The sequence below is a fragment of the Doryrhamphus excisus genome, linkage group LG11 (genome assembly GCF_037039965.1).
Source record: "Doryrhamphus excisus strain RoL-2023G ecotype Guam linkage group LG11, RoL_Dexc_Guam_v1.1, whole genome shotgun sequence".
NCBI classification, from domain to species: Eukaryota; Metazoa; Chordata; class Actinopteri; order Syngnathiformes; family Syngnathidae; genus Doryrhamphus; species Doryrhamphus excisus.
The window spans coordinates 17,789,602-17,802,089 of record NC_136367.1 but is presented as its reverse complement, the minus strand read 5'-3'; the positions used below and the strand labels follow the sequence as shown (position 1 = coordinate 17,802,089).

Below are 12,488 nucleotides of genomic sequence, written 5' to 3'. Positions count from 1 at the left end.
TTGACTTTTATTCTCATGAAATTATAACAACCTAAATTTGCACAAAAAAATGTTTTCCACGTAATATAATGAAGCTATGCTCATAAAATTACAACTTCTGTTTCAGTTTTGCTGTTATTTTTCAGTTTTCTTCCTAAATGATATATTTAGAACGTGCCGTGGACACTAAAACACAGACATGGCATCCAGGCCGCACCCCTGCTTTACACGATGGTATATTAAGTGGAAGTATTTGTTATATATATTTCGTATGTGTACCATTCCCGCCCACTTCGACAGCCCTAAATAGATATTTGACATGCTCGTGGCTAAGATGAGTAAACCGGAAGTCTTCAGCTGCGTCCTCTAGTCACGTGACTCCCCGCAGGTTGTTGCAGTCGTGGTTGAGACGCCGCCATTAGTATTCGCCATTGGGATTAATTGACGACACACTCCCTCGTGTTCGAGGTTGGTACATAATCAATCTGTCAACCAAAAATGTCGGGTGTAATTGGATAGCCGAGAACGCTAGCAACGCAGCCTGCGGTTTAATGGTAGCCTAGCTAGTGCTAGCATTATGCTAGTAACCACGATACCGTAAAGTTCATCTTTTAAATGTTCCTCATCATGGTGTGTTGTTTGCCCTGTTAAATTGTCCCCAGTATTACTATTTCCTATTGACAGGGTCGGTTATATTTGAGTTTCTGTACCAATATGATAGCTTTGGTAGCGAAGGACTAGCCTAAAGCTACATTTAGCGGGCCTTAGTGTTGATTGACGTCAGCAGCCATCTTTCTTTAAAAATAACGTCGCTCTCAGTGGAAGGAAAGCGACACTCCACACCAGAAGGACATAATATGACTATTTCTATGCCCGACCGGTGAAACGAATGCCCAGTTTTGATTGAAGCATTTCGGTATAACATTGTTTTCTCTTTACTCCCTGCAGAAAATGTGGGATGGACCAGGGCAAGGACCAAGGGGAAGACCTCCATTTAGGTAATTACTATCATTCTTTTTCGTGTGTTGTAAAGATTTCCAACCAATGATCTTGACCATTATCCGGTTTCATACACTGGATTGCCAAAGAAGATGTTAACACCCGGATTAAACGAAATACGCGGGCTGTCACGAGACGAGACGATACACGTGATTAGCTCTTCAAGAAGGACATGTGGTTTTTGGTTAAGGTTAGGATCATATTGGGCCCTTTAATGAAACTCTGGACGGAAATAAATGTTGCTACCTTGCTGAAGTTTGTGGGGAAAATATGAGCTATAATTTGTGTCTCGATTACTAGTTGTTTTTTTACAGCGGTAAATCTGGAACGGATTTGCGGTTATCAACTGTAATCCATCCACCTCACAGGTGTGGCATATAAAAGTTTGGCACACTTCCCCTCCTTCGGTACAGTTGGAAGAAGCGGGCCAGAGCACTGCATGATTCCATGCACATACACGCACGCAATGAGTCATAGAATGACTGTGGCCCGATTTAGTTCATGCTCATGTCGCAAGTAATAAATGATAGCCTCCACCTTCCACAATAGAAATAATCCAAAAACCTTCAAATAAAGAAGAAAATTCACAATGTAATTGATGCTAATGATCCCCTTCATTACAGGGGTAATCATCACGGTGACATGTTTGGACGAGATCGCCCCATGCCTGATTTCAGGGGTCGAGATGGGATGATGGGTCCCATGGGCCACATGGGTCCGAGACCTTTAGATCTCCCACCCATGGACATGAGGAGGATGGAAGGGCCACCGCTAGGTTGCCGTGACATGGATCCGCGTGATATGCGTGGGAGAGAACCGCACAGAGATTACTACAGACCTGATCATGGGCCAGATTTCAACTTCCGGGGGCACTATGATGGCGAGGTCGGGGACAGTATGATGAATTCACCAGGCTACTTTGGACCTGGCAGGAACTCTGCTGATATGGGAGGCAGAGATATGCAAAATAGCCGATTTATGGGCACGGGAGGCAGGGACGCGTTTCCCGATGATATGCCATGGTCCAATTATCCCAACATGGATGGGAGAAGAGGCTTTCCCATGGACAGAATGGACAACAGGCACGTGCATAGGGACACACGGCCTCCAGCGGGAATTGGAGATAACGGACGTTTTAATATGGACACGCCTCCCCGTGAGAGGAGGATGATGGACTTGGACAGGAGGGGACCACCACCGTTTAATCACAGAGGTGGCTTTGATTCCGATATGGATTTTAGGAAGCACCCTGCAGCTCAGGCTGAATTTGGAGGCAGGGAGCGCTCTCCGTTAAGATTCGGGAATGATGTACCTCCAAAGGACAGGACAAGATCTGACATCCCTGGCGATGCCGGCGAGTTGCAAAGATCAGACCTGACGGGTACAGAGGACCTGCCCGGAATGAGAGCGGGTCCGGAGTCAAGCGGTAGTCCCCTTATGGACTATCGGAGCGGGGAAGAGATGACTCTTGCAGAGGAATGGAAGAATCGACAAAAGGATAAAAACCCTTACCCAGATATAAATAAAAGCACAGAAGGTCCATCGGAGCCCGCCTACCCTTCCGGTTTTAGGAGAGAAGTGAACAGTAGAGATCCACCACCTTTTGCCGAGAGGGACAGACCGCCCTTTGACTTCCCAGGGAAAGATGTCCACTTCTCTCATGGTGGCTCGTTTGTTCCAGTGGGCAGAGACGCCGCCGCACAAGACACTCGACTCCTCGCAAGAACTCCCCTGCCAGGCACTTCCGTAGGAGAAAATAAGGACAAACACTGGCGGCCACAAAGGGACTCACAAAGTCCACACAAGGCAAAGCTTGGTGAACCGTTCCGTCTGGACAAGAACATGCCCACTCAGGAGAATGTGAAGCCTAATGATAGTTTTAAAGGACTGGACAAAGGTCTTCCACACAGTGAATCCCAGAATCGGGGCAAGATGGAAGAACTGGGTGAGTTCCAAAGCAGCAGCATGGTACAGGCCAAGGATCAAGACTATAGAGACATTGATTACAGGACGGGCTCCGGAAGGAACTTTGAGTATAAACAGGAGGATCTCCAAGCAACACAACTGATTAAAGACTCCAAACCAGCCATGCCGCTAGAATTCAGTGAATCTGGCTCCAAGGTAAGTCTTTTCCTTTTTTTAGTGTCCAGAATGTGTTGAAGAATGACCTGTTTCACGACTAATTCTGATGACTACTTGCGTGGAAGGATCAGGATTATAGGAACGCCTCCGTGGAGGACAAATTGTCCACAACGATATCCATATTTGGTATTCCAAAGACTGCTACGATGGAGCAGGTAATCAAATGACCTCTGTTTTTAAGCCTGTCACGATAATGACTTAACTGCACCATCAACAAAAGAACTTTTCTGCCATGTGAAACCTACCAATACTCTGAAAAGCGCTATACAAATAAAATGTATTATTATTATTATTATTACCTGCCAACACGTGCCATGACAAATATCAGGCAGGAGTAGCACATTACAAAGCTTTAATTTTTGTTTTTTGGCCCTTTGTATTGAGTTGTGGACTCCTGTAGAGCAGCTACACACCATAACCAGCACACAAACTTTATAGGTCTTCCAGAATCGGCACCTATTCAGCTGTATTTCTTTGAATTTTGTGATTACTACAAAAACGGTCTATTTTAATGTATTGCACCCACGGCCCACCTCCAGACACGCCCACAGCGCTGTGGTTGGTCACACTCCCGTGCATAGAAACACTTCCGGTTTGTGCCGCTAACTTTATAGGACAATTATCGGTCAGCTAACTGTTATCATGACAGGCCTTGTTGTGTGATTGGAAAAGCACATTATTTCAATGTATGCTGCTATTGTTTTTCTTTGCAGATACTTGGTGCCTTTACAGTCCGGGATGGGGTGCCTCAGCAGGGGATGAAGATTAAAAGCGTTGTCCCAGGTAATGACTTGTTTATTTGAGGAACTGTTTGGGGCACTCGATCGCTTACTTGTCCCTCGATATTACGCTCTTTCAAACCTCTGCACTCTTTTTTTTCATTTTATTTATTTTCTGTCTCATGGTTGCTTTTGTTGTCTTTGCCCCGTGTGGTCTCGCTCAGTTACACGAGGGGCAGGGAGGGGGTGGTGCATCCGTAAAGCCATCATTTGCCATGTCTGGGGATGTTGGGCAATTAAAGAATGGCCTGAGAATCTGTGAGGAGAGAGATTGTGTGTGTCCTTCAGAGACAACTTATGTAGGTCTTGAGAATGAATCCAAATGCCAACAGATGGATCAGGAGATTGCTCTTTTGATACGAGTGAAAGTTGTGGGAATATCGAGTCCCGTTTATGAAAGGCTGCTTGTTTTCTCAAATGTACAAAGAAACAAAGTACTTTTTCTTACATTTGATGTAAACCTGAATTCCACATACATCACAACTGTGTGGGAATAAAGGGTTTAACACCTTAAAACTCTTGCTGCAAAACACTGATTAGACGTCATCGGAAGATGGACTAGCATAAGAGCATGAATTAAAAATGCCTTTTGTTCCTGAGAAGGTATGTATTTCACGTTGACTAGAGCTCCCGTTTTTCGAGGAATGTTCATTCATTTCCATGTTTTAACGGACTGCTGTCTTCTGTGTTGTAGCAGATGACCGTGGTTGCTGGAATTGACTAACAAAAACCCATCTGTATTTCAAATGCTGTCCCCAGGTTACAGCTACGATACGGCCTATGTGGAGTTTTTAAACCTCGAGGATGCAGTCCACTTCATGGAGTCCAACAAGGTGGCCTATCCTCGTCACACTACCAAGGCCGCCCCGCCCATCAGGATTACGAGGGGTCGAGAGGGCAATTTTCGTAGATAGAGGAATGGAACGGGGGCGGGAGGGGGTCGCTTTCCCGATTGAATTCAACTGCAGAGATTGAAGAGTCAGTCTTTGCTGTTTTTTTTTTTTTTTTTAAACCCTATGTTATACCAACCATACACGCTAAATTCCATTGGTAAAAGTCATTTATTCAGCTATATTTTAAAAATATAATGTAAAATCACTCTTTATTGACAGTTTATAAAAATAGGAATCTAATGTTCCAGTGCGATTGTGCTATGGTTTAACAGCACCTTTTCACACTGCCTTTAAAAGCCGACACAACACGAGGGGAAGGAAGAACTCGCTACTTTACTATTTAGGTTATGTCAGACTAAGGGGAGTCTGGATGGCGCCCATCTATCCTGCAAAGTGTCAACTTTTAAAGGAAAAGTGCACTTTTTAAACAATTTTGCTCATCATCCACAATCCTTTTTGCGAGACATGAAAACGTGTCTCTAGCTTTTCTGTGTTGTAAAGATATAAAAACAGGTGACAAGAGGCAGCTAATGAATGCACGTCATGGGACACACCTATTGGGCCTAGAAAGGTGGCTATTCAAGGTTTTCACATTTCAAAGGAAGGCTACACCTCGTCTCCAAAACGAAAAGACGGCTCCAATATGTAGCGTTACTTTTGGCTAGTGGCCTGAGGCATTGGGAGCCAGAGTGTGCTCAAGCTAGTCGCTAGCCACTGTGTTGTGGTTAGGGGTCACTACTCCAGGAACGTAGTTCTTTGGCGAAACATTTGTAATATCGGTGCTTTTTTGTGCAATTTTTTTTTTTGTCAGAAGGCTTTATAGTTGGAATAGGTGTGCCCCATTATCTGCATTCTTGGCTGCCTTTAATTTAGCTGTTTTTATCTTTTAGAATGCAGAGAAGCGAGGTATCCACACGTGTTCATGTCTTACAGGATTATGGATGAAGGGGAAAAATGTTTCCTTTTTAAATGTCTCCCATCCTGTTGTGGTTGAAAGCAATTATGGCTGTTGGTATTTCATGTCACACCAGATGGTGACATGGACGTTACCTGGTTTCCAATCATCTGATAGATTCTGTGTCGCTGGCTTTGAGTCTTCCTAAATGTGGGTTCTACTACTGCGACTCTGGTGCACCACGTTGGGGAGATGTCTGGAAGAGGCCGTTGACGACGGTGATGGGTTATTACAACAGTTGAGCAACTTGCAAAAAAAAAACGGGATTGCCACGGAATCGACTGCAAATCCGAGAGCGGTTTAAGATTGTCATCCAGTAAGCTCGTATGTTACGGGAAGGGCACATTTTACCTGTACAGTGTGATTTTTTTTTTTTTCTTCGGCCACGTCTCTTTCCTGTGGCGGCTTTACATCAATGGAGGCTGTGTTTGTTCAACTCTGGCCTAAGGCTACTCTTACTACCAATAGTCAAATATTGTCCTAATCGGAAGCAGTTTGTTTTGAGTGACAGTCACAGGGTCCGCCGCACTGGGTCAGAAGTACCTCAGCTGTGGCTTTCAAAATGGATCTTTGGATACTCCAGCTTGTCATCTTTTGTAACCGCTCTTAAAATCTTACACGATTGGTTTGTGGAGTCCATGGTTCTTATGGTGGTTCCTAATGTTCTTGTTTCTGGTTCAAAGTGATGGTTGTCTGGCATCTGAGGTGGATTACCATGCAAGTAATAGACTTGGTCACTTAGGTTTTTTTTGTGTACGGCAATGGTCCCATACAGCTTGCACCCTTTGCCTCTTTCTTCTTTCTGCTTTCTGGTGGGAGATAAAACAAGGCTGGCAACTAGTTTTGGCTTTTGTTTAGTTTTGGTCAGGAACAGTTGGCTATCATGTTTTCTTCTGCTGCGCTCTGTGCAGTACAAAACACAAACGATACTGCTTAGTTGGTAGGTTCACTGTGGTCAACGATCCAAATCCATCTGACGAGAAGAAACGTCTTGATGGTGTAGCCTGCGACTTTCCACATTGGAACTGGATTGTTGTGAAAGATTAGGCTGTTTTTTCAGAAGCACATTTTGGCTTTCTAGGTTGTTCTGATGATATTTCTTTGCCGAATTCTATAAAACATTAGTCCGATGAATTTGTTGTTTGTGATGGAAAACTGTCCTACCTTTTGGGTTAAGGACGGATTGGCAGACGAATGAAGAGCTTGGTGGTTTCACGCAGTGGACACAACTTTGGTATATTAGACCCAGATGCCTGATTTCATGAAGTACTACTACTATACCGACAACCTCAACTTGCAGTGTTAGTTTGGAGTTCCTACATAGTTGACTCAAAGGGGGAGGGGACTTATTGCCTGTTTCAAGGACGATACTGGCTCTTGGCTCAGCGTTACCACTCTTAAGTATTCCCCAAGGTGCACTTTGTGTGTCACTGGTATTTTAGAAAAGATGGACTTTTTTTAAAAAAAGGATAATTCTGAATGAATGCGTGTGCTTTTGTTGCAGGGGTCCCTAAAGGTTGGCACTAGAGCTGTCTCCATGAGCTACACCCATCCAGATGAGCATGATAGAAGTGTTAATGTAAGTCTAGACCGTCTCTGCTGTTTTTAACACGAGAGCCCTCTAGATATGAAATAACACCCCTATAGTCACTTTTATATGACCCAATATAATGTGCGCAGGACAGGAAGTGACGTAGAATTTCAGAGTTGAGTTTTTAGCTTGTAGATTATGGCAGCAACAGCATCCAAGTGGTATTACTATGATTATTATGTTATTATTATGCCTTTTGTGGCATTCAGGTATAGTATTTTAGGTCATTTAGCAGTTTTTATGCTGGATATGCTTAATTCAGACCTAGAATACGTACAATTTGTAGTTTAATCAGTGAGGGTGTCGTGTTCCAACTGTGACGTAGCGAGGGACGACTAGTCTGTAGAATAAAGGCAACACAGGAACGTTCTCCTCACATTCTTCCTGTTATTTAGGAACCCCATCAGACCTTACCTCCACACCCTCAGTCACAATTGTCCAGACCCGAGCAACCCTTAGAAGATTCCAGCCTAAATGGGTCCGCACCAGCATGCCCCGCCGAGCCTTTACCCCCCGCCCAGTGGCAGCGCAACTCCGACCTGACCCCAGAGGCCTGGCAGCAGCAGGTGGACCAGCAGTTTCAGCAGCAAGAGAGTGAGAAGCAAGCAGAACCCTGGGGCAACCATAACGCTCCTCAACACAATGCCCAACAGTCAAAATCCGTCTTTAAGGACAGTAAAAGTAGGTATTCCCGTCCGGTCTTCCGCTTCTTCGTTATCTTAGCAGATCAACTACACTTTCCATGCTTCTCCTTCCAGCCATGATCATAAAAAATATAAAGCCCACCACCACAGTGGAGACCATCCTCAAAGCTTTGGATCCCTTTGCGTATCTGGATGAGAGGAACGTCCGTCTCATCAAGGCCAAGACGCCCGGAGCAAAGTGCTTCTGCTTTGTTGACATGGACTCCCATGAGGTGCCTCATTCGTTCAGATATTTGTGCAGTTGGATGATGTGGTTCTGCCGGCTTTTTGTCAGGACATGGTCCTCGGACCTCACCGGATCAGTTCTCAGCAAAGCGTGAAAAGCAGGACAATGGAGTTTCTCTGCTGAGGCTGATCAGTGGTGGAGCCAGAAAGTTTTCATGGGGTTGGGCGGGGTGAGACCATTACTCACATAGGGGTGGCAGGAAGTTGATACCTGAATTGTCTAGATCAGGGGTCTCAAACTCAATTTACCTGGGGCCACTGGAGCTAGGGTCTGGGCGAGGCTGGGCCGCATCAGGTTTTCCAAAAAAAACAAAAACGCATTTATTAAAAACAGAAAAATATACAAACTTTGGTTCCGATTTTCTACAAAAGCTCTGATAAAACATTCCGCTGTTCTCAAATATCTTAAATCTTATTTTTCTACACAAAATAAGATAAAAAATAAACATATCAAGAATAAAGAAAATCAATCAATCAGTAATAAATAAATATAATAATAATAATAAAACGGGAAATAATAAAAACTTAAGAAACCACATATAGTTGGTGGGTAGACAAATTATTTATTTCAGATTAAAATGAACAAAGCATTATTAGAGCCCTGTAGACATGACAAAACACGACTATAGTCACATTTATACTCTTTTTATTTACAACATATTGCGCAACTGCAGGATCTTGAGACACATGCTAACTCGCAAACTAGAGAGCTAGCGACCTAAACGGTAGCCTTCAAGTTATTTCCTTTAAACTTAAAATAGCCAAAAACTTACCACTTCCACACGGATAGGGAGGATAACTATTAACAGTTATTTAACCTTTAACATGAACATAATGAACGTAATAATATTTTTTTCTGGGTACGTGATACCATACAGCATCCATATCAAACTAACATTAAACTTTCATATCAAGGCGGGGGCCTCAAACTAGTGTCCTGCGGGCCAAATGTGGCCAGGATGGAAGAATGGCTGATGGATGCTTTGGATAATAGATAATGTCTTTTTTATTTTGTAGCAAGTGACTCGCTTGGTTGATCTTCTCCTGACGAAGCCTGTTCCTCTCTACATCGACGATGTCAGGGTGTACGCCGAGGTTGCCAGACCCCTGAAGAACCAAAAGTAATTCGTGTTGGATGGAGAGCTTTGTGTGAACGTCACCTGACTCGAATTCATTTAGTCTCCATGTTTCAGTTTCAGACGAGAGCCTGACAAACCGAACAGTTCATCCCCGGGATATCCACCCCCGGCTGCCATGATGGAGGTTGGTTTTTTTATTATTTATGGAAGATGGATTCATAAGTGGACCCCTTCAGATGATTTCTCTCTGGCTTCTCAGCAGCAGCAGCACTTGTACCGCCCGCCGCCTTTTCTGCAGCCGCCTCCTGGAATGCCAGGTGGGACCGCCGCACTCACTCGACAATTCTTTTCAGCATTTCTTATCATTGTCTAATTGACCTGTCTCGGTCACCAGCCGGCAGCAGTCATCCGCCCTTGCCTCCGGACCCCAGTCAGGTAGGCTTGTCGGAGCAAAGCATGCATACCAAGATTAGCCTTCAGTTCAAAGTGGACTCTCTTCTTAGCTCAACGTTTCTCCTATCGCTTCATAGGGACTGGGCTACGACACGAGCCAAACCCTGGACCCGTCCTACCACGCGGCTGGAGCTCACGTGCCCGCAGACCCCACAGCCGGCCTCGACCAATCACAGAGCTTTCCTTATGGCAAGAACACCTTTTAGCTTTGCATCATCCGCCACTCACAAGCTTTCCTGTGGAAAAGTCCGAGCCGTGAACGATTCATTTGGTTCCCGAGTACTCGTCTCTGTTAACTCGATTTAAGGGGGCGGTTACATTTCCACGCATTTTGTTTCGCTCATGCTAACATTTCATATGACAGCTGTCAATCTAACGATATTTAGCCCAGTGGGACTAACCCACTCACTTCAGTGACTCATAAGAACAGGAGTCGGCAATAGGAATGCATTTTCCTATCACATATTCCTACCACGTTCCTGGTCTGGTGTGCCATTTTACTCACAGGGCGACCTCACCTCTTGTCCTGTCAGATGCCGACACCCCCGACATGTCAAGCTACCTGTACGACGCCACATCAGGCTTCTATTACGACCCCGAGACCACCCTGTACTTCGATCCTGGCTCCAGAGTGAGTACCGCAACGCAATGTGTGGCGTGATGTAGCACCTCCACCGGCTTAGTCATCTGGTCTTCCTCCAGTACTTCTACAACGCTCAAAACCAAGAGTACCTCTACTGGGACGCAGCGGCCAAGACGTACGTCCCGGTGCCCGGCGGGAACCCTGCGGAGAACCAGCCTGTGGCCATGACCGCTGAGGACCAGGCCATTCTCTCCAACCCTGCCGCAGACGCTCCTCTGGACATGAAGAAACCATCGGCACCTCCTTTTCCCGCCACGGCTCCTCCTCAGTCACCCGTATCTGCCGCCGTCGCCAACCAAGAACCCGCCCCGAGTTCCACTCCGTCCTCCGAGAAGAAAGAAGACGAGGAGTCGGCGAGAAAAGACAAAGACAACAAGGAAGAGAAGCCCAAAAGTCTTGCTGCGGTGAAGGTGGCGTGTCCACCATAAAAGGCGCCAACGCTTGCGGAGAAGAGAGAAGCTGAACTGACGTCTCCTTTCTGCAGATCATGAAAGACATGGAGCGCTGGGCAAAGATCCAGAACCGCCAAAAGGAAGGCACGCGCGCTCCGTCTCCTTTGATGAAAAGCGGAGCCGAAGATGATCGGAGGCAATCCAAGTCCGCAGACGCCGGCTTTGCCATTTTTGAGAGGAAGGTCAGTGTGCGCACGGCTCGTTTTTTTTTGCAGGAACTCGGCCATGATTCCATGACCGTGGTACGACCCATCCTGTGGTGCTCGGGTATATTAGAGACGTAAACGTGGGAATAATTAGAGCTGCACAATAATAACCACGCCCATTTAAGTCAATTATGATTTAAAAAAAAATGTTGTTCCACAGAACTCCGCTGGTGAGGATCTCTTCAAGAAGCCTCTTGCACCAGCGAAAAAAGAGTCAAAGGTAAGAACTTCAACCAAGCTACTTTTTAATGAAGCACACACACGGTAGCCACGTCCGCATCTTCTTCACCGCCTCCTCAGCGGCCAATGGGCTCCTTGGGCATGCTGGCGTCGGACTACGCTGCCGGCAGCGACGAAGAAGTGGAGGAGGACAAGGAGGAGGTGGCCAAGAGCGGGCAGGCCAAGCAGTGCGAGGACAAGGAGGACAAGCTGACCGACTGGAAGAAGATGGCCTGCTTGCTGTGCAGGAGACAGTTCCCCAACAAGGACGCCCTCGTACGCCACCAGCAGCTCTCCGACCTTCACAAGGTACTCGCTCTCGTTCACCGCCCTGGAATGTTCTCTCATGCTCCGTTTTGTCTCTGTCAGCAAAATATGGAGATCCACCTGAAGATCAAGAGGTCAAAGAAGGAGCTGGAGGCGCTAGAGAACCAGGAAAAGGAAGTAAGTCCAATGGAAAAAAAAACCAAAACACATAAGCGTCTGTAGCGTTCCTAAAAGTCCGACGTTTTCCACGCAGCTGACGAGCAGAGAAAGTGTCAGGTCACCTGAACAGAAGAAGAGGAAACACCATCACCACCAACAACCATCACAGCACCAGAACAGCTGGGCCGGAGCATCCAGGTACAAATGCTAACCTCTGACCCCTAACACCGCATGGCGGGTTTCCCAACGAGTTCCATGCCGAGTGTTTTGTCCTCAGGGAGGCGAGTAAAGTCGGCGAGAGGCCGGGTTTGGGATCAGAACCTCCGCCTGTGAGTGCCTTGCTGTCATTTCACCTTTTGTGTCGCGTTCACATGACCGAGATGTTCTTCACGTCATTGTTGGTCTCCCGCAGCCGCAGCAGCAACGGCGGCGGCAGAAGGAGCACGCGGCCTGGGACCACGCCACCTACAAGCAGGCCGTACGCAAAGCCATGTTTGCACGCTTCAAGGAGCTGGAGTGACACGACGTGATATCGTAGGAAGTATTCCTTGGGAATACTTCGTCTCCTTCAATAAACTCTTTCATTTCTCTTCCGTGGAAAATGTGTCCGAGCTCGCTGGCCACCGTCAAAAGTTGATGTTAAAGCTTCAACTTTGCTTGTTTGTCATTTTTATTTTGTCATTTTTTCTGTGAATTTAGGATCTATGGCACATTTTTACATAAAAGTTAAAAGCAAAACTTTT

At 46.0% G+C, this 12,488-nt stretch overlaps 1 protein-coding gene across 2 annotated transcripts; it reads left to right on the top strand.

Moving 5' to 3' along the window:
- The first annotated feature begins 311 nt into the window (after nucleotides 1–311).
- On the top strand, nucleotides 312–12,488 carry rbm6 (RNA binding motif protein 6). Of its 2 annotated transcripts, none has more exons than XM_078794911.1 (23): nucleotides 312–447; nucleotides 928–977; nucleotides 1,602–3,099; nucleotides 3,186–3,275; nucleotides 3,834–3,903; nucleotides 4,659–4,732; nucleotides 7,252–7,326; nucleotides 7,734–8,019; nucleotides 8,097–8,254; nucleotides 9,285–9,388; nucleotides 9,461–9,530; nucleotides 9,609–9,663; nucleotides 9,741–9,781; nucleotides 9,877–9,988; nucleotides 10,333–10,430; nucleotides 10,502–10,852; nucleotides 10,927–11,076; nucleotides 11,261–11,320; nucleotides 11,401–11,628; nucleotides 11,689–11,763; nucleotides 11,840–11,943; nucleotides 12,023–12,074; nucleotides 12,158–12,488. In XM_078794911.1, exons 2-23 carry the CDS (start codon nucleotides 931–933, stop codon nucleotides 12,263–12,265), a joined length of 3,906 nt encoding a protein of 1,301 aa, XP_078651037.1. In that variant the 5' UTR covers nucleotides 312–447; nucleotides 928–930; the 3' UTR covers nucleotides 12,266–12,488. The 2 variants fall into 2 exon arrangements, with proteins under 2 accessions (XP_078651037.1, XP_057929475.2); XM_058073492.2 differs by having other exon boundaries at nucleotides 9,606–9,663.